Raw genomic sequence first — 22780 nt, 5'->3', positions numbered from 1 at the left:
CCCAATATGAAGCAATGTTACCTGTCATTCCATGACTTCTCATTCTTCCCATCTTGTATTCTGCTTTCAAAGATGGCAGCAGTGCTGCTCCAATCGCAATTCCATCAATCATGGCACTGAATTTAAGAACTATGGGCTTCTTTTCCAAACCTTCTGGCAACTGTGGAAACTCATTGGTTTCTACAGGCGTCTGATTTACACTTGTGGGTGTTTTTTCTGCAGGCATTGGTGTTGCAATATCTTCTTTTGTAGGCTGGGCACTATTTATTTATTTTTTTAAAAAAGAATACCAATTACTAGATATTAAAAACATTGTAACATATGAGCTTGAGCATGCAAATTTAGTTCACCCTAGCATACAGGCCAAGCCTCCACACATATATCAACTGCGATACTCACACTACAGTTGGCTGTCTGATGAGGTCAGAGATTTGTTTTGAGAGCTGATGAGAGCTGCGTACCATCATGCTGTGCAGTGTAGCTGGATGCTGAGGAATGTTGATGCTAATAGCCCCTACTTTGAAGACCGCAGCATTGTTTGTTTTCAGCCCCCTTTGGGCACTATAAAGAGCCTGCGATTTGGCAATGCTACATTTCACCACAGTTCTAAGAAGAAGAAGAGACTTGTTTACATGTTTTAAAATACAAAGCAGCTCTAGTGAATCATCTTGCATCCTCAGTAAAATTTATCAGCAATTCACGCTGTAACCCTATCCTCACTTAATTAAGAAAAGGTAAAGGTACCCCTGCCCGTACAGGCCAGTCGTGTCCGATTCTGGGGTTGCGCGCCCATCTCGCTTAAGAGGCCGGGGGCCAGCGCTGTCCGAAGACACTTTTGGGTCACGTGGCCAGTGTGACAAAGCTGCTCTGGCGAGCCAGCACTAGCGCAGCGCACGGAAACGCCGTTTACCTTCCCGCTATTAAGCGGTCCCTATTTATCTACTTGCACCCGGGGGTGCTTTCGAACTGCTAGGTTGGCAGGCGCTGGGACTGAGCAACGGGAGTGCACCCCGCCGCGGGGATTCGAACCGCCGACCTGACGATCGGCAAGTCCTAGGCGCTGAGGTTTTACCCACAGCGCCACTTACCTAAGAGTAAACTCCACTGAACTAAATGGGGCTTACTTCAGGGTAGAGGTGTATATGATTGCATAGTTGCAGAGACTAATAGTCAAATTTCATATTACAAGGGAGATTCCCATTCCAGGAACCTAAACTGAAGCTGACAATTGTGGCTAGAAACCAGCAAAGAACGACCGCAAATTAAGCATGACTACTGTCAACTGATGCAGTCATTTGCTTTAATGACATGCATGGGCATATGCAGCAAAATAATTCCAATCATTTAAAAAAAAACACCACACTCTGGGCAAAAAGACAACACAGACATACCACCATGCAAATCTCCCAGTAAAGGATTTTACTTTTACTGTTTAAGAAGATAACCTTTCCAATAGCTAATTTCAAACAGACAAATAGATTACCTAATAAGAACACTGAAATATATCTTTTCCCACTAAAATGCAAGCTTCAATGAAAACTTTGTAGCTATTTTATGTTTCTGAAGTAAGCAGAAAAAGAGCAAATGCAGTATGTTTTAAATAGAAAAATAAAGAAAACTTGAAACACAGTTATTTCATCACAGTTGACTGACATGTATGAATGACAAATACTACTCGTACCATATCTGTACTTTAAATATCCTTTCCAATTTTCTTGGGGATCAAGAAGCCAACATTTCATACTTTCAACCAAGACATAAGTATACAAAATGTTATCTATCAAAATAAGTATTGGCTCCGTCAAGGAGAAATTTCCCCTATACTTGCCTTACAAAACCTGCAGGAAAACCTGCAGCCAAAACCTACCGGTAATACTCTCATAAGTCTTGTGAACTGCAATCATTATATAGAAAAAATTGTGAACATTTCATTGAAATTTACTTTTGTGTATGCGGTTTAGAAATGCAGCCTTAATTGAAATACTTGATCTTAAATGGTCTTGTTGAGACCAATTGCTTAGATCAAAGGTAGTGAATCTCTTGCCTCTGGGTCTGTTTAGATCCACCAGATCGCCTCATTTGACTCTGTGAGGCTGTTTTGGCCAAGCTGTGCCACCTGAGGGGCAGGTAAAGGAAGAGCTTGGATGAAAGAGGTTTTGCAGGCACCTACAAAGCTCTTCCCCCAGTGCTTGCCCAGTGACCAATTAGTCCTGTGCTTAGCACTTCCCAAGTGTCAGGCACAGGGGCTTGCAAAGGCCATTACATCACTTTCCAAGCAACCAACCATTAGCTGTCGAGTGAATGGGAAGTACTGCACAAAGGGCTTTGCAAGCTTTCTCTGGAAAAAAAAAACACATTCTGTTTTGAAAATGAATTTCTTTCCTTTCCAAAGGAAGCAGTATGTATTCAAAGTGCCGGAGAATTTTGAACATTTTTTCTTTCATTCCAGAGAAGCAGTTATTGTGGAAACTGCTTTGAATACAAACTGCTTTCTCTGCAGATGGAAAATGCTCCAGTTTGGGGAGCATTTTTCTTCTGCAGAGATTTCAAAAGGCCTTTTGGAAGCCAACCCCTTTCTGCCAATTAGCTGACTGGTGGGCCTGAAAGCACATCTTCAAAGGAAGTCGCTTTATCTATCAGCTGATCACCGATGACTGGTGACCGCCTTTGGACTTTGACAAGTGCCAATCAACTATCATCAATACTGATTTCAGCTGATCAACAGGTAAGTGGTCCCACTGACCTGTCAAATTTGGCCTATGAAGGGTGGGTAAGGTAAGGCTCTAGCTTGCCAGCTGGATCCAGTTTGCCCACCCCTGGTTCAGATGAAAAATAACTCTTTCCATCAGTGGCAGAGCATATGCCCGCGCTGCCCAGGGCAGGGCATGCTCCCAAGGGGGGGCGTGGAGGGTGCCCTCCCAGGTGTGGGATAGCCACTTGGGTGCATGGAGTGGCACGCACACCCTGCAGCCAGGGGCAGAGCGAGCTGCCGATGGTGGACATTTGGCGCACTGCCCGCCCATGACTGCCAAATGTTACCCCCCTCAGTGAAGACATCCAGGTCGGTCCGCCCCACCACATACCCCTTCCTCTTCCCCTGCTTTCCATACACTGCTTTCATAAGCCAAATATCCAAAATCCATAGGCCAAAATATCTCTCACACAAAGCTGCTCTGAATCATTCTTTGTGTCAGTTATATTGTTCAATTTCACCTTGGTGATATCCATCAGTTCCTGAGGTAACCTGAACCTAATGCTTTTTCTTTATTTCTGTGCAACATCTAGAGTTTTCATGACAGGTTTTTAGAATAAAGTTTAGCTGCATGATCACAAGTTATTTGGTTTGTCAACTTCCTTGACTCATGTAGCAGAGACCTAAGCAGAAGAGGTAAATATCTAAGTCAGGCTTCCTCAACCTCGGCCCTCCAGATGTTTTTGGCCTACAACTCCCATGATCCCTAGCTAGTAGGACCAGTGGTCAGGGATGATGGGAATTGTAGTCTCAAAACATCTGGAGGGCTGAGGTTGAGGAAGCCTGATCTAAGTCCACAAAACCACAGTTTAGGCTTCTGCCACTTGAGGTGTGTTTGTGTATGTGTGCACTGCAAAAGCACAGGACAACTGTGGGGATGAAACCCAGCCCACCTATCCAGCTTCAATATTAAGAAAAGGGCTGCATCTTGTTATTCTTGCTAGAGGGAGGCATCCACGTAAAAAGCAAAATTGTAGAATCTGGAAGCACGGAGTCTCTAACTCACATACTGAGTTGACTTTACACTTTTATTTCTAAAAGTTGAGGTGAGCCCACCCACCCATTGTTGAATACATAAAGTCATTACTGACATGTTAGCAGCTTGCATAACTTAGTGGAAAACTATACGGCAAGATATAAAATCAATCTAATTTACCTGGGTTATCCTCATAGAACTGTCTGACATATTACAGTCTATATTAGTGACTCTAGATAAATAGTTTGTGATTAGGGAAGAAAACCCTGTTTCAAAACTATTTTATGTTATTGAGTAAAAATACTTAACCCAGAGCTTTTCTAATATAGGCTGATCGATATACTATATCAATTCTATTTCATGTTAATTACAATTAAGGTGCAGCTGGTTACATTAAACACACAAAAACACATCTCAGCTACACTACACACAGTGTTAACTGCAAGCCATTTAAACATAATGTGACATACAGAAATTCTTGTTTGGCTGTGCTTGTTGGTGATGTAGGGAAATCCTCCAGTCTACGAGTGAAGATTGGAAGAAAGCAAAACAAAAACAAAGCAAAATAAAGAACAGTCATGCAGAAGAATTAGTCATATTTGTAACCCACAATAAGACCAATTGTCTGAAAATACTATTTTGTAAGCAATGGCGTTTTGCAAGCATGGGGGATCCAAGGAATGCTCAGCAAACCCATTCATTTCAGTGCAGATAACATTTCTGCCTGTACCAGTAGGGTATGTGCAGAGCTGTTCCTGCCCCAGTTGGGAATAAGGAAGTCAACTCATGCAAGAGCCTCTTGGTCCCATTGGAGCACACACTATACTGTCAACAGAAGCAACAACTACACTTTGAACCAACTTTTAATTGCTTCATGTGAAAAACTTCAACTATCCTTCACGACAGGACAAACTTTGCTTGCATATATTAAATTCATATTTATCTACAAATTATTGGGACTAATACAGATTCTAAAAGTGTGTTGGTGATGAAAATGCTGCCAAAAAACAAAGAGTACTAGTTCATATAGTACATAAATCAGAGGGAAATGGTTTGTAGTGTCTTGCTATTCTAGTTTAAGTGCTCAAGTGTATGACAATATCATGCAATTACAAGTGTGTGACTATTAGAAATGTGAATGTATTAGGAAAATCATTCAAGATGCTCATGCAAAAAAGGTGGGTAGATTTGTTTTGAACACCCAAGCGCAAATATAAAAGTGAAACAATAGGGCCACACTTAAAGGAAGTTCAGATTGTCTCATAAGATGCAACTATAAAGAATTTAAAACTATAAAGCATTAAAAAAAACAAATTGCTGTTCTAAGAATTACTGTACACAGTGGATCTGTCAAGATAGAATAATATGAAAGGATATTGAAACTAAGTACAAAAATTTACATAAGTCATTTCATATAAATATACATATATAATAGAATCATAGAATTGTAGGATTGGAAGGGACCCCAAGGGTCATCTAGTCCAACCTCCAGCAATGCTGCGATGTCATTTTCATCCAGTCACAAAAAACTGTACAGAATTCAAATAGTTATAATAATGATAATAATAAAATGAACAGTGGTATAAAAGAAATGGGATTGGGGATAGTTTGAAACTGATAAAAGCTTTTGGGTCAAATATATGCCAGAAAATAGGTCAAAGGGTAAGATACTCAGGGAGATCCTTTTAGGTTTATAAAAGGTGGCTGGTTTGACACACTTCAATGATGATGCAAAATCTGCTGAAACAAAACAGTCTTGACTACGGAAAATATTCTGTCCATTTCCTACTACAAACTGGCTGCTCAGAAATACTGTGCAATGTTATAAATATTTAATTTTAGTCATCTCAGATTATTATATTTTATGCAGTTGTATCTAAATGCTTGAAGCCTGACAGAAGAGTACACAAAGGCATTTCTTTCTCGTCACTTTGTCAGTTTTAGCTTACTTACATATGACAGCTCCTTGTAATCCAGTCAGATAAAAGCCTTAAAAGAGCAGGACGGGCTATAATGGAGGCATAACTGCTGTTTAGAGAATATGTATCACTTTTTAAATTGTACACTCACTGGATATTTGGTGTGATCCCTTCCAGAAGGACAATATTAACACCACCTATATGAGCAGTAGCACATGTCTCGGTCATCTTTTGATGCAGTACATCTTCAAACAGAAAAAAACAACAACACAAATGCGTTTGATGTAGTACAAAAATATGTATTTCCTGCATGCATATTTGTGTTGGAGAGGCAACAGGCAAAGCATAATGAAGATGCTGTTTTAATTCTAGAACAGGGGTTGTCAACAGGGGTGTGCATGTGCTCGCAGAGGGCTTTTCCTGTAGCCCACAAGGGTCCCTGACCCCACTGAAATCTGGCTTGAAAGATGCATTCTGCTGTAACCAATAGGGCAGGCTGCTGTGTTTGGTTGCAGGGTGTGTGTGGTGCCCGTAAGAGTTTCTTCAGTCTGCAAATGTGCCCATGGGCCCCAAAAAGTTGGCAACTCCTGTGCTAGAAGATATTTATCGTTATCACTGTGGTAAAAGCTAAACCACCTGGAAATAATTTTACTACCACAGTGGCATGCTATTAACATTTTAATTTAAGTAAATATTTTACGCTGATTTAATTCGATTTTTCTACTTACTTAAGTTTGGCTGGGAATTTTCTCTCTCTCTCTGTTACTGTGTATTTCAGTAGCAAAAGCAGGATTATCAAAAACGATCTGATTATATCACACACACTTGGCAAATATTATATATAAATTCGACAAAACAAGTATGTTTCTACAGATAATTCTTCTACCTTTCATTTTTTCTTTGAGTGTGAAACTGCCATGGATTCTCTTCAGTTCTGATTCCATCGTTAGCCCACCAATATCTGCTTCAAGATGTGTGCGATTTACCATGCCTATTCCAAAGACTATCAGGGTCACATGCTGCGGTTCTGATGTGACCAAACTGCGTTTCCTCTGTGTTCTACTTAAGCTGCTGTTATCCTGCTCATTTTCAAATGCAACCCTACACGCAGGTTCAGTAGGGCTCCGAACACCTACAAGAAAATGCATCAGATCAGGAAGTATTTAGGCAAAACTGACAAGACCAGAACCTACAATTACTTTAGTCATCAAAAGATTCACATGCTACACCTATGTATAAATGCTATCAGGGCAGTTACTGCAGTAATACTCTGCTAAATTCAATATAGATATTATACACTGTAGTAAGGACTTGCCTATTAAGCCTGTGTAAGTGTGAACTAAGAATTATGCATGTTCTGTATCTTCAAAAACTCTTACCTGCTGGATAAAACGTTTCAGAAGATTTTTCTAAAATCCCTGTTGGATCAGATATAAGAGAATAAAAGTTCAACAGTTTATACATATTTTGCCAGCACTCTGCAGAAGGTTCACTCTGCTCTGACACTGTAATTGAATCAGAGTCGTCCATATGAATGGTCACATGATCAACAACATCCTTTGAACCTTTCCTGGATACTTTAGAAGTCCTTCTTTCTGATCTCCCCAGTGAATTTTTGTTTCGAGATTCTCTTTTATTGTTCTCATTGTTCGATCGCTTGTTTTTTGCATTGTTCACTCTGTTGACACCATTGAGACTCCCGCGAGAGCTGCGACTGAAGTCAGAGGAACGGAAATCTCTGTGTTTGCGGGTTTTGAAGGTGGGCGTTGGAGAAGCTGAACCAGCTGTGTATCGGCTGAGTTTGATGTCTGTCTGCGTAGCTTTGATGTCATCGATCATGGTACTGAACTGATGAATAAGACGAACCAGTGCCATATCTACATGCTGGCTTATAGACTGACATGAGATTGTAAAATTGCAATGGAAGGTGCTATAATGACGTTTGTTAAAGTCATGAAAAGCAAGGGCACTGGTGGAGTTTTGAGGTGTGCTCACTGATTTCTCCATTATAACAGCACTGATGCTAAAAGTTTCCAACATTAATGCTGGTTTGAATTCAAGGGGAGGAAGATTGACTGCTCCTTGCCTAAGAAAGAAATACAAAACATTTTTAAGATTCTGCAGCAGCTAAATGTTAAAATCATTCTCTTTTTGAAGGCTATCCCTTCGTATATTTTGTTTAAGATATTAGGGAAGAGCCATAGTTCAGTGTTAGAGCAAATGTTTTGAATACAGAAGGTCCCAGCTTCAATCTCTGGCATCTTAAGGAAAGCCTGAACTCTGGAGAGCAATTGTACATCAGTTTAGACAATACTGAGCTAAATAGACCAATAGTCCTATTCAGTACAGTTGTACCTTGGGTGGACGAATGCCTTGCGACTTGAACGTTTTGGCTCCTGAACACCGTAAACCCAGAAGTGAGTGTTCCTGTTTGCGAACGCTCTTTGGAACCTGAACGTCTGAACGTTCTGCGGCTTCCAAACATTTTGGAAGTCGAATGGACTTCCAGAACAGATTCCGTTCGACTTCTGAGGTATGACTGTATACATATACAAGTATTCATGTGATTGCTGACACCCTCAAGGAACTCAGTGTCACATACTGACTCGAAGTGCTAAGTTTTAAATTTTGCACTGTTTTGCTTGTAAGCTTCTGTTGATAGGCATTTTAGCCACCAAAGCAGCCTAATGTTTTAAACACATCTATTCCAAGGTTAAAGTTTAAAAGCTGCAATTGTAACTTCAACTCTTTACTAGTTTTCAGTTCATAATTTCCTTAAAAGTCTAGGATTAAATTATTTTTGACTTGTTAAGAAAAAAGAAAGCAGATAGAATAGAATGAAGTAATTAAGCAATACGTTCATGCTCTTTAATGCTGAATGGATTCATGTAACTTGACTACTATACCTTCGGGCTCTTTTGCTTCTCCTCTCTTTTGCTGTATCTGAATCCACAATATCTGCCCTAAGGCAATCCAGAGTCCCTGAGAATGAAAGATGCTCTCCGAAGTACATCCTGTAGCACAGTGGTGCTGCATCCTGAGACTGAATTCCTGTGTGGCTTAGAAGTGGTTTGAAAACAACCTATTAAAAATAGAATCAAGTTATTTCTTTAGAGCTATAAAAATTGCTCAACACTTGCAGAAAACACAGCTGCAATCTTAAAAGCATCTCTCATACTTTAAGCATTTCAAAATGACAGTATTATTGGAATAATATAGTGTGTTCAAATCAGTGTGTAGTCCAAATCAGAAAGAAAAACATACATTTGTAAAAACCAGTCTCAAGACACAAGTGCTCTCTGTTCCTCTCTTTCTTTGATGTGAATTCCCTCTCCATTCGAGTATAATATGGCAAAAAACCCTTCGTTTGAGCAGGAGACTGTGACAAACCCCTCCCTGAACCAGGGAATTCCACCAGGTGTTGGTCCAGGACAGGCAAGTTCAAGAACATGGCAGTAACCTTGATGAGAAAAGCGGCCCCAATAAAATGGGTGGTTGCCCTGCCCCTGAGGGTCCATGTTTTGAGTAAGGTTGGTGTAAGTGTCCATGAACCATATCCCCTGTATGATGTCTCTGTGCCACACAGCCTCTCGCTCCAGGTGAGCCTGCCACAAGGGTTCCGGGAACAGCCTGTTTCAGCAAACAATCTTTCCCCCAAAGGCTGGAAAGATGGCGCTGTGGCTGCAATGCAGGCAAGGGGGCAGAGGGAGAAAGATGGAGAGGGGCAGATGATTAACTGCAGAGGAGAGAGGCAGCCAGGTGAATGGAGACGTATGAATAATGCCACCTTTCAAGAAAGGATTAAGGAGGGGTTAAAGAAGAAAGGGGGCTCGCTACCCTCGCTGCCATGCTGACATCGGAGCCTAGCACAAATAGTACCTGCCCTGAGCATCTGCCACTACTACAGGAGACCCAGCATCCAGGCATCATGAGAACTGGCTATTGCTGTGGCAGCGGTGGGATTTGTGCCAGCACCGTCACCCTCTCCCTCCTCCACCCTATTTTTGGATGAGGCCCCTGATGTTCAGTTTCTGTCCAGCTCCTCCTGAGGAAAATACCTGATAGTTAGGGGCCATAATCTCTCTCTCTCTTTCCCCGTGCCGTTGTAATCTGCAAACCCTGTGAGATAACTCCGCTACACCCCAGAGGTCTATAGCTCACACAGTGGGAAGCACTGGTCTAGATCAATGCTGTCTATGTATGTGAACAGGTGCCTTCCATTCTCTGCTTAGGAGAGCTGCCAGACTCGCCTCAGTTCAGTGGCCTACTGCTCTCATGGCCCAATATCAGCAGTGTGTGATATGCCTTCAGTAATTCTGGGATGGCAAGATATAATTATTACTCATTTCAAAGGTTGTCATTTCATAATGAGATGCTGGTGAGACATCACAAATTGATTCAGAGAAAGAACCTTTTATAGGTTAGGGGGAAAATGAAATACTGGAGCAGCTAAAATGTTACCATAATTGGACACTGGGGTAACTATTTTAGCTCCTTCTTTGGTTTCTTGGATAGGTTATTTATCCTCCAATTTTAAAGGCAAAACACTCACCTGGGCATCTGCAAGTTGAACTGCAGGAAATCCCTGGTTACCTTCCTCGATTCCAGCAATGTCATCCTGACTCGTACTGTGCTGTGAATGTGTACCATCCAATGTGTTCTGATCACTGGACAATACTGTATTGAAGTCAGATGCTGACGGTATAGTCGGAAGATTTGGAGCTACCCCTACAAAATAGTTCCTGCATTAATTATCCAGCAGCATATGTAGTGCTAAAATATGTAAAGCTGTTTAGTTTACTGAGCAAGAGGAGAATTAAATTCAAGTCAGGGAAGAGGGACATTTTTATGATACAGCACCAGTTTCAGCTGGCATATCATCTACTCACAGAGGAGGAGGAACTGAAGTATGAAAATTACCACCCACAAGCTGTATTCCAGCTGGCGAAAATCAGATTTAAAAACTATATCCTTTAGTGCCTGGAGTCTGTACCACCTTTGTTTAGAAGGACAGCATGATAAATGGCCTTAAGTCTCCGATCATTTGGCAAAGCAAAACATCTTGACACAAATATCACGTGACCCTAAGGGTCCCTTTCCAACTCTACAATTCTAAGATTCTAATAACTGCTTTGTCTTCACCCTTTTATTTTTGAGAAGGAGAATTAATGGCTGGCCTTTCTTCAGGAAATCAAATGCCTGAAGTTGCCATTCTGGTTTTTCCACAACCCATGGCCTTGATAGCAACTTCATGTTCACAGATGGCATATCTCTGAAAACCAGATGTTGGGGAGCAAACAATGAGGGACGCCCTGCTAGTGGGTTTCTGGAAGTATCTAGTGAGCTCTGCTGGGAATGTAATACTGGACAGGATAAATCAGTAGTTCAATCCAGCAGGACTCTTAGAATCATAGAATTGTAGCATTGGAAGAGACTCAGAGGGTCATCTTCTGAAATGCAAGAATCTCAACGAAAGCATCTATGACAGATGACCATCCAACCTCTGCTTAGAAACCTCAAATGAGAGTCCACAACCTTCCTGATGTTTAGTTGGAATCTCATTTATTGTAACTTGAAGCCATTGAGTCCCACCCTATAGAGCAGGAAAAAAGAAGCTCACTCCAACTTATGTTTCTACTTTGTCTGAATGTAGCAGCCCATGCCTGAAATTTATCAGATTCAGTTAGCAACCAAAGAAGATTATTTCTAAATGAACAGTCAGCTCCTTAAGTATTTCATAAGAACTGCATACAATAGTCAATATTCAAGCAAACACTGAATTTCCGATCAGTACCTGTTGGCAGACTATTGTGTGCAGATTTGGTGACGGGAGACTCTTGAACCACACTTCCTCTGTTGCCCACAGCATTTGACATCCAGTTATAGAAACTCACAGATGATGGTTCCGATAATAAAGGATGTTCAGATAACATTTCAGAGGGCATGGTGTTCACTAGGATATAAAATAACAACTGACCACTTCATGTACCATAAAACGTGGGTTCTGTAGTTATACTTGTGATATATTTTTCAACTTCTGACAGACAGAAAAATATTTCAAAGCACACAGAGAATGTCAGCTTGAAAGCTCTTGTTAAATAAAAACATCACAATTTGGGAATGAAGAGGAGGGAAGAAGACATTTGCCCATACCTCTCACTGAGCTAACAGTCCTTTCCTTCCTGTGCTTAAATGAACACGTTTATCAGTATGTCACTGATCTGAAGGTATTAATATTTTATCCTCCTGCCTCTGAAAATTCTTCACTATTATTCTCTTCTGCTCTTTTACAGAGAAACGCATTGGTGCTAACTAGTGTGCTTAAAACTAGCTGTACATTTTAACTATGTAAAAATCTGGGCACACATTTCTATTGTTGAACATCAGTTACCGTCAACAGAGCATTAAAAATAAGGCTGCAAAAATAAGACTTCTACTTGTTCATTAAACAATGCTCCAGTCATTAGAGTGAATTCTTCACTGAAGACCTTTCTTGGAAGGAAGATTTGTCTGAGGAACAGACTAGGAGGCAGCTAGCATTTCCTTATTAGTCTCAGTTACTACTGATAAAGTTAAAATGCTTTAGGTCTTTCCTTTTCTTAATATATCTTTGCAGTAGTGTTTGAGCTAGGTAATATAATGCTATTTCAATAGGAACTATGAAAGAAGAGGGAGGTGATTTTTTGTCTAGCCCTTGCTGAGTCTTTCTCCAAAGGACAAAGGGAACGTTGGCCTTTACAGGAGTGTAAAGATGTCCTCAAGTGGAATATGAGCTGAAGAAAGCAATGGGAAGACTTCAGAGGGTCAGGTCACATCACCACTAACAGGTGATGTGCTACAAGTATGTCACAAAGCGAAGTCCCTGAGAAGAGCAAACAACTATCAAACTACTGAAGGGGGAAAGACCAAAAAAAACCCCAAGCTATAAAATCGTGTCCATTGAGCACAAATAATAAAGTAAAAGGTAAAGGACCCCTGGATGGTTAAGTCCAGTCAAAGGCGACCATGGGGTGCAGCGTTCATCTTGCTTTTCAGGCCAAGGAAGCTGGCGTTTGTCCACAGATAGCTTTCCTGCTCATGTGGCCAGCATGACTAAACTGCTTCTGGTGCAAAGGGACACTGTGACGAGTGCCAGAGAGCACAGAAAGGCCGCTTAGCTTCCCACCACAGGAGTACCTATTTATCTACTTGCATTGGCATACTTTTGTACTGCTAGGCTGGCAGAACCTGGGACAGAGCAATGGGAGCTCACCCCGTCATGTGGATTCGAACCACCGACCTTCCGATCGGCAAGCCCAAGAGGCTCAGTGGTTTCGACCACAGCACCACCTGCTCCCTATAACTAATAATAATTAATAATAATGATACACAATACTACCTCAACTATGCACAAACAGAAGACACAAAAATTTAGACATTTGAGGAGCAGAGAAGGAAGAGAAAGAGTGGAATTCACTGTCCATTTTCAAGAAAAGACAAGAATGAGGCTTCAGAGAAAATGAGCATGTCCTTTGAAACAAGTGTGTTCCTGCCTTCAAGCACTCGGGGCAGCATACATCCCACCTGAGGACATCTTACACTTAAGGAGGAAAGAACATCAACCTTAGTGTCTGGGCTATTGGAAGGCAACAAGTAGAGCAACATCAATTTTGTGAAATTAAGCTATCAATCAACGCTTTCACGGCTAGAACTGAACCATAATACAAGCATTCTGTACCTGCTCTTGTTAAAGAACTACTTTTAGGGGCTGCAGCACTTCTTTGAGGGGTCCCTTCCAAGAGATTGTGTAGGCTAGGAAAGCTTCCTGTCAAGTAGCTGAGTAGGCTCTCTTTTCTTGGACTTTCTTTGGTAAGCAGCCCAGAACGACCAGCATGTACCGGAGAGTCTGTAGCTGTATCCCCACTAGTGTAGCTCAGGGAGTGATATGGATGGATACCCTGAAATGTAAACATAGGCATCGCAGTAAGTCCACCAACAGTCAGCTCCTGCACATGTTTACTTATGTACAAGTCACACCAATTAGAACCAGAGGAAGTGTCAATTCCTGTAAATTACAGCCCAAAGCATAGCTTGGATTGCAGGCCAAGACATAGCTAGACATCAGTAGGTCTGAATTCTCAGTAAACACAGTTAAGATCAGATGGTTTTATATATATATATATATATATATATATATATATATATATGCAGGTTTTGGTGTCTTCGGGTGTCTTCCCGTGTAAGAGTCGGGGTGTCTGGGCGACGTTTCGACCTCGTCGAAACGTCGCCCAGACACCCCGACTCTTACACGGGAAGACACCCGAAGACACCAAAACCTGCATTCCTGTACCCGTGAAAATCTACGAAAGCAAATATATATATATATATATATATATTATATATATATATATATATATATATATATATGTCTCACTCGTCATCTTCAGGCTGGTGCTTTCGGCTTCTTGTTACTGGAACAGAGCAGAATCTGGTGTTTGAGTTCCTATAAATACTGTTGAGGGGTGTGGTGTATAGCCTCCAACGTTCTGGGCAGAGAGGAAGTTCCTAGATTAGTGTGCCTCTTCTTCTTTTGTTCCTTAATTACTTGAGGGATATCTTGAGTGATTTCATGAGTGATATTCTGAATACCACTGGGTGGGTCATTAAGTGTAGATTAGTTGCTAAAGCTTTTGTGTCTTGACCTCTTGAGCTTGTGAAGCACCAGATTCTGCTCTGTTCCAGTAACAAGAAGCCGAAAGCACCAGCCTGAAGATGACGAGTGAGACCTCGTCGAAACGTCGCACAGACACCCCGACTCTTACACGGGAAGACACCCGAAGACACCAAAACCTGCATTCCTGTACCCGTGAAAATCTACGAAAGCATATATATATATATATATATATATATATATATATATATATATATATATATATAATATACACACACACACACACACACACACACACACACACACATAATTCTTTTGAGGTTTTTATTTATTTGTAACTTTTAGGAGCTGCTGCCCCTAGTCACTCTGCTTGCCACAACGCCTTTGCCAACCCCTCCTCTCTTTATATATGACAAACCCCCACCCCTTTACACCTCACCCACCTGCTTGCATATTTCCTCACACTCACCCCACAGCCCTCACCCCCTTTAAAGAATGGAGAAGAGCTTCAGAGTACGGTTTTCTGAATCAACTCCTCTCTGTGAAACCTCAATGAAGCTACATTTGATGCCAGGGGAAGGCACTTCACAAAGTGGCTTGTTTTATATCCGATCTCCTCCTCGTTTTAAGAATAAAGCAGTTTTACCTTTATTTTAAGACCAGAATCACTATGTGTATGAGTCTTGGATAATTTCCTCATAATCTCAGCCCCTGTCACAGGACCAGAAGAAACACCAGCGGGCGGGGGGCGGGCACCAGTTCCTTCCAGAAGCATTGTATGTTCACTGACAGTGGCTGAAACACCCAACAGTTGCACAGATTAATTATAGGAGAAATGTAGCCAAGGCTATTGGTTATTGAGGATGCTTATTACTAGGCTGCCCTGTAAGTGCTCATTTACATCTGGTACACAGAATTGCAGACATTTGATTTAAACCCAATTTGAGACCCTAAAATGTGGGCCTGTTGACATTTCAAAGAGTATAATGCATTTCTGAAGACTGAGCTGTTCACATCCATTTTTTCCCTCGTCTCTTTGCCACAACTATAAAGTAGTTTTCCATTTGTATGCTCTTTTCACAATTGCCTTTGCATCAAGATCTTCTTTGTCAATTTATGGCAAACTAAGTGAAAAGCTTTATGTAGCAGCATTGTTACGAGTGTTCCTCATATTGTACTTAAGAGACAGCAAAATTACTAAGAACCACAAATATCGATTTGTTGAGTCTTTTCTAATACACACATTTTTCAATAGTTGTGTGGGAAGCAAAATTGTAATTCAATATAGTTATATAATGGTAACAAGACTAGTGTTCAGAACTGCAATATTTTCTTTCTTGTTGGGCTAAAAAGCTTCAGAAGGTGCTGCCAATACTAAATAAGAATGCACTTGCTTCCAAAGTGTAATATTTGCTGCCAACTTGCACACTCTAGCATAGTTGTCCATTTCTAAACGTTTTGATTAATTTCCCCCCAGTTTTCCCCTAACACAAGAGCCCTCTTCCAAGTGTTCCTTTCTCCATGCCGTTAACAATGTTAACAAGAGACAGCAGAGACAAGCAAATTCACCCAACCGTCCACCTCCCTGTATAAACTGTAGAGCAACTGTCTGCAGCAGGAAACTGGCTCTTCTCATGTAGGTCCATCACGCTCTAGAACCCTGGATAACCAAGATTTTAAAATACTTGAGGATCCTACACAATTAAAATATGCTTCCAGCTGCAGTCACCCTCCAACTCATGTAGGGCAAAAGAAGCAGGGATGAAAGGGATGGGAAGAACATGCTTATCTCTATATGCAATGTTAATCGTGTGGAGAAAGGAATACCTGAAGAATAGAAAAAGACTGCATAACCACTACTAATTAATTCCACATGGCACAAACAACACTTCTGTGTAGGTTGAAATCAAAATATGTTAAAACTGATAAATTTGCAAGAAGAAATGCAATAGCAGATATGTAACTGAACTGAACTGTCCATGCTAACCATATTTTAAATTATTACACACTAAGATCTCCTTGATTCTTAATTGCCTGGGGGCCTGATTCAGGCTCCAAGCAAATTATTCTGGCTCTCCAAGATCACAAATTTTGGTAGCAAAAATGAAAAGTATTAAGTAGACAAAGTTTGGGGGCTTACATCTTTTCACCCAGTCAGCATCCTGATGGGGATGCAAATTTTCAGTCTTCAAATCAATCATTTAATGAGTGGGCAGGGAATCATATGTTCTCCATCTCAACTGATCAGAGGAAGAGTCTGTGTGTCTGTGTATCTGCCTGAGTGCCTTCTGTCCTGTTTGCACATCCTGTGCGTGCACGTTGAGTGCAGCGTAGTCACACCTATTGCTGCCATGCAGCCCACAGAAGGCTGGCCAAAGGTGAATATAGCCCAAAAGGTTAACTATTCCCGTATTAGAGGCTATAAGTTCAGCTTGTGAAGCAACTAAGTTGAGTACCTTATCTAAAGATAAGCAAGGAACATATATACTAGCCTTAAGCATTCCATTCCATAATGAAATATGCAATAGCATACAGAAGGAAAAGACAGAAGCAATTATTATTATTTATTCCCAAAGCAAAGTAGATTAGCTTAAAGAAAATAAAACCCAATGTGTGCTTGTGCAACTGACAGTCATTAAATAAGAGGACATTTATGGAGTGGGAAAGAAGAAAGAAGAAAAAGAAAAGTTTGACACAATACATTTACAGAAGCAAGTTAAGCTGAGAAAGTGTAGTTGAAATACAAAGATACCTGCATCGAACTCAAATTCTGCTCCGTCAGCACTCGTGTCACTTTGAAGACCACCTCCATTGTCTAGGCCAAAGCCATCCTCTTGCTCATGGTGTACAGTTGACTGGAGTTTCATTGGCTGAGCCGGCCTATGTAAACTCACCCCTTTGAAGGCTGGCGTTACCACAATGAATTTCATCCACTGTCTAGCAAGTGCAATGAGACCTTTCTTTAATGTCACCAGAGCAGGAAGGCCATCACTCTAGAAGACAAACACATAGTACATTCGAAAAACAAATTCAAAAACTGGAACTACTTTTAGGCTGTAAAAGGGGGACCCAACCAGGGTATGCAAGGAGCCAACCCATACGTCTTTCAGACAACAGATCCTACCAGCTAGCCCACAACAGCCGAGCTGGGATGGACCTTCAAGTTCTTGATTTTATTAAAAGAAAACAAGGTTTATTTTTTTCTTTTATCTTACCACATTAACGTCTCTGTGCTATTTCAATAGAACACCAAAGCAATTCAGACACTTGAAAACATACAGGTTTGGGCTAGGAAAACATACAGGTTTGGGCTAGGAAATTTAAGAAAACAACTTCCACTTAAATACATTTGTAAACACATGACAAATTAGCTTACCATAGTTGCATCTTCAATGATGGAATAGTTTGCTTGATGAAGATAGTGGTGTAGTATATTACACAGCAAACAAGAAGGATTTTCTTGTAGGTAACGGGCTAATTTAGTCAGTCTGTTGTACTTGCTTCTTAAAGGAAAGTGTATGCTTTTGTTCTGAACATATAAAAGTGGTTACATTTATTAAATTCACTGATTCAATACATCAGAATACATCAATACACAACACATTACAAATCTAGCACCAGGCCTGCACATATTGTGCATATACCAAAACCTAGATACAGAATTATATTAGGATTTTACTATTTAAAGACATTACCATTTTAGCAACATTGTAATATTTCATTATTTTTGATTGATGTTAAAACAGAAGGTTGACAAAACTTAACTTCTTATGCATTTCACATTATATGAAAACTACAGAAAACAAATAAACCTAACAACATGTTTTGTGGACCCACAATTTCTTTGTCGAGTACAAATCCCTAGTCTTTCAATCTCTTCCTATAGGACCCATCCTGATGTTTCCATGTGGTTTTACTCCTTTTCGGCTGAATTCATTTGCATGTCTAGTATTCATCTTCTAACACAGCCACATCAGTACATGACAAAATACTAAGTACTCAAGTACTGCAATTAGTAATGAAAATCATTATACAATCAGAATAAATTAAAATACAAGTCACCTGAGCACCAAAAAGCATTCATTCTGTTCCTGCAAGGGTCACCCTAATAACAATTTGAGATGCATGAAAAATGCAATGATATATCGAGTAATGTTTTGGCCTGGTTTCATATGATAGCCTACTAATGAAATATTAGGGCTAGATATAACTACTGTAAGGCAAATAACTAGTTCAAAGCCACATGCAGAAGGACAGTAGAAGTGTTAATATCTGGCCAGAAAAAAGCATTCAGCACTGTTCCAGTACTTTCCAAGGTTCAGGTATTTGAATGTAGAAGTACAATTATTTTTAAAAGACAAAGATGCCAATATCAATATCCATTTCCAGAGCGGCATTATAATATTCGCATTTGCATTCTGTTTGTCCTCCAAGATAGTATACATGAGGTTATTCCATGTATTCCAAAGGAACAGGCTAGGAAAACTATACTGAGCTAATAAGTGTTTGCAACTATGAACCCAGAAGGGCCTGCCAACACACTTCTGAAAATTAAACCACTTTTAAAGGAAGTAGTGATGCACTTAATTGTTTATCTATTCATCAACAACACACCCACCTCTAAGGCTTCGGTCATTATACAGCCCATGACAGCACAAACTCGTAGCGTTCCTTCTGTTTCTAATTTGTTTAAGGAGGACTTCACTTGATCAATAGGAAGAAGCCAAGCACCAACAGCAGGAGTTGCTGTGCTTAGAAGGTTCAGCTGCCTGTTGGGGGGGGGGGGAAGAATCAGATATAAAAGTATAATTTCACCTTCCTTCAACTCTGGTGATTGAATATGGAATTTCCATTTAAATATTCTTTAACTGTACACTTGAAAGGTTTAATTGAAATCCAGCTTTCATCTGTACCTATTAGGAACCCAATCCAAAACCAGCTCATATAAAGCATGTTAAGTTCCAAAAGTTTATTATAGACTTAGCAATGCAGATCAAGGAGACAATGCTAGCGAGCAATGCCAAATTTGGATAATTATGAACTGAGGTAATCGTTAAGTAGACCTTTGTTATGACAATAACTACCTACTGCAACAGTTGACGTGAAAGCTCCTCAGCTCAGGAAACTCAGGCGAGGAGCTTGATCTGGATCAAGACCCTAGCATGGATAGCTTGGGGGCTTTAACTCTTTGTCTCCTGCTAGGATCCTGATCTAGAATGCCTGCAATTTGCATAGGAAGAAAGGTTTAACTGGGAGTTGGGGAGTTCCCCCACCCAATACAAATTACAGACATTGAGGGGAGACTCTTCTGGACTGAGAGCACATCAGGGCCCCCATTTGTGTATGTGGGGGGGGGAACCCTGTACTTCAAGGCAAAGATACATAGCTAACATACCATGTGGTTTAGCCTAAAAGACTATAGCACGCAGCCTGAATACTCTAAAGTGGAAACCACCGTACCTTGAAAATATATGGGCAGGTGAACGCACATTTGTAGGAGCAGCAAAACTGAACCAAATTTCTTTGATTGTCAATTTCATGCTACAAGAATCAGGTGGAGGTGGCCTTAGAGGGTGGTCTTTTTTCAGATCATCTGATTCAACCCCTTCATCCTATATAAAAAAGATAAAGGAAAGAGAGAAGAAAGAAAGGTGCAAGATAAATTTGTTTTTCAGAATGGAAGAAATGCTTCCAGCTCTTTAAAATATTCTGAAAGTGCTCGTGGATTGCATGCTTTCCCAGTGGGATGCGTCCAAAGTGAGCAATGACAGGAAAATCAGATCCATTTAGCAAATAAGAAAATGTGTTGCTACCCGAACAAGAGCAATAGAAAACATGCTTTGTACTGTTAAAACGGAAAGGGGTCAAACTATCGTAAGAGGTTATTTATTTATGATTACTTTGTCAAAATCAGTATATATATGTATATGTATATGTATGTATATAAAGAAAAAAGAAAACATGTCTCACCTGCTCATCTGAAATGGAATTTGGATGAGTGTCTGATGCCGCACTTAACTGATCACAGGGGAGATTTTCGTCAGAGACATCAGTATTGTAACCACTACCGGTTGGAGAATCAGAAGAATTGTTGGATGCAAGCAATCCACCCCTTTCTGCAGCTGAAGATTTACCCATGTTCCCAAATGTACTATATAAAACAGCACCAGACTGTCTGCCACCTAGAAGTATAAGAAAGAGGGAAATGTTGGTTTGCTCAATTTATTATGTTAGGGCACAAAAGAAATGGTCCAATATGTTGCTTTACCTTTTATTGTCAAATTTTCGATTCCACACTCAAACATTATCCAGCCCCATTTCTCTTGGCTGGGACCTATCCGTGTTACATCTGGAACTGCCTGATGATCCGTTTCATCTACAAATGAAAAGTCGTCCAACTCTTCCAATGTGAAAAGGACTTTTGATTTTTCAAAAGGAATCGCTGTTATGGCACAGGTCCCAATATCTGCAGGGAGGAAAATATTGTTGATATCAGTATAGCTGTCCAGTAAAATGTTATTTATTTCATTTGTGGGAATGTAGATACAGTTCAAGACAGAAGACTAGAGCAGTGCACATTTTAGGCCATTGTGCTATGGCTATATGTTATTCCAACAGTGAAAATTTGCTGCAATGAGTAAATTTTAACAAGAAATGGGTAATGCAGTTCTGATAAGTGTTTCGTAGTGGAAACTCTTTGAAACTAGGATTACAAGCAAGTTTACCTGCTGTATCAAGGCCCCTGAGTTGCCCATGAATACGGTGAATATTAAGCTTTGCTGCAATTTCTTTTCCTTTCTCTGCTCCAGCATTTGATCGCAGAGAACCAGAAGACTGAGGCTGCATTTTATTGGTATGGACATACTTGTCAAAAGTTACAGAGCTTCTCCTCGTTTCGGTACTGTTTGGATTTTCTTCAACAACACCCCTTTTAAAGAAAAAGGAAATATTTGAGTCGTTTCTTAATTTGTACCATCAGCAAACATATTTACAATGCAAGTGCTTTTGTTGCCTAAATAAATGCTAATAGCAAACAACAATAACTGATCAGGGCAATCAGGTGAAAGTCATAGTTCTCACAGTCATTACTGCAAGATATACATCACAAGTCTGCTCTATATCGTCTAATATGAAATGCCTATCATACAAAGGACAAGATGGTTAAACCGTTTTTAACGTATTCATAACGTTTTCCCCAGAAATCTACACTGCACTCATTTTGAGAAAATCTGGAATGATTTGAACCCATTCCTTTCTTTTTCCATCTCAGTTTGAGACTTAATTTCTAATTTAGGAAGAAGTCGCTATCAAGAAATTGCTTGACGGGAAGTTTATTAAGCTCTGCTATGTGACTACACACAGATCCTATGAATTATCAAAGGTACTCCCTTACCTGTTCATACGAACCTGTGTAGCAATCCTATCAAAACACAAAGCCACTAAAGAAACATGGGTAACATTTTTGCTTGCAGCTGTGCCTGACGATTCTTCCACTGACGCTTGCAGTAAACACAAGTTTACCTACAAAAAGCGATCCAAAAGAATAATGAAAACCTTTGCCGTGTTCTTTAAGGATATAAAACAAGGCTTACTTTTCATCCCACTGAATCCAGAAAAATCAACAACAACCTGAATATCACTTCACCCAAATGCTGCTAAAATAACAATGTTAACTGAACAGCCAAACTATCTTGTCTGAAGTGGGATCAAGAAAAATGGAGTGTCTTCTCCCCATGCAGCTCTCCATTTTATGCCTTGGTGCCCTACTCCATGCTGCTGGCACAATAAGATATAACATTAAGCTAATGCATAAAATTACCCGTCTTGCAAGTTTACTTGGTCATATTGCTTGTTACCTTGGGCAGTGAAACATTGGCTTGAAGACCTTTAATGGTCACATTATCTTGCTTGAGAGAAAGATTTGTCTGTGTTTTTACTTGTGTTGTTCCTGCAGCAGGGGTTTCTATTTTTGTTCCTCTGATATCCTGCTTGGAGGACAGCTGGGGAGAAAGTGATGCCAGTTAGTGCTCCGTTTAGCCCATTTAAGCTAGCAGAAGTAAAAATGGCACATAATTCAGAGAGTTCAGAAAGATCTTTTAGGGCAGGAACTAAAGCAAAATAACGTAATCAAAAACTGTGGTGTCTCTCCCTGTTCTGAAGCAGACCACTACTACTTACAAAAGAGAGACAGAAACAAACATCACCATGGCTATTTCCTTTCCAACCCCACCTTCTGTGAATAAACCTTATGCATTTAGTAAAGATATTATGACATAGTAAACATACATTTTCTGAGAAGGTTGTTTTTCTGTTTTGTACAGCTTCTCTGAGGACCTTACAATGTAAATCATCCACAATGGCTGCAGGGTGACACGTGCAAGCGCAGTGAACCATTGCCTCTATATACCTGTAGGAAAATTAGTTCAAAACAATCTCATTCACAAGAAATAAAATCAAGACACGAACCATACATAGGTTACAAA

The 22780-nt window shown here is 40.3% G+C and overlaps 1 protein-coding gene across 1 annotated transcript in view; it reads right to left on the bottom strand.

Annotated features, from left to right (window-relative positions):
• The window catches only part of BLTP1 (bridge-like lipid transfer protein family member 1), a 101139-nt gene that overhangs the window by 34188 nt on the left and 44171 nt on the right, over nt 1-22780 (bottom strand). The window contains 21 exon segments of the mRNA XM_082238478.1: nt 22-260; nt 400-606; nt 4199-4249; nt 5799-5892; nt 6534-6779; nt 7027-7733; nt 8554-8729; nt 10200-10375; nt 11442-11600; nt 13365-13584; nt 14944-15092; nt 17050-17290; nt 17674-17826; nt 18916-19066; nt 19758-19909; nt 20268-20479; nt 20566-20763; nt 21023-21225; nt 21691-21818; nt 22154-22297; nt 22584-22704. Coding sequence (XP_082094604.1) covers nt 22-260; nt 400-606; nt 4199-4249; nt 5799-5892; nt 6534-6779; nt 7027-7733; nt 8554-8729; nt 10200-10375; nt 11442-11600; nt 13365-13584; nt 14944-15092; nt 17050-17290; nt 17674-17826; nt 18916-19066; nt 19758-19909; nt 20268-20479; nt 20566-20763; nt 21023-21225; nt 21691-21818; nt 22154-22297; nt 22584-22704 — 4127 coding nt within the window.

Source organism: Podarcis vaucheri, assembly GCF_965113315.1.
Source record: "Podarcis vaucheri genome assembly, chromosome: 9".
Classification (NCBI taxonomy): domain Eukaryota; kingdom Metazoa; phylum Chordata; class Lepidosauria; order Squamata; family Lacertidae; genus Podarcis; species Podarcis vaucheri.
The sequence above is the reverse complement of the archived record's forward strand: the minus strand, read 5'-3'. Positions and strand labels throughout refer to the sequence as shown.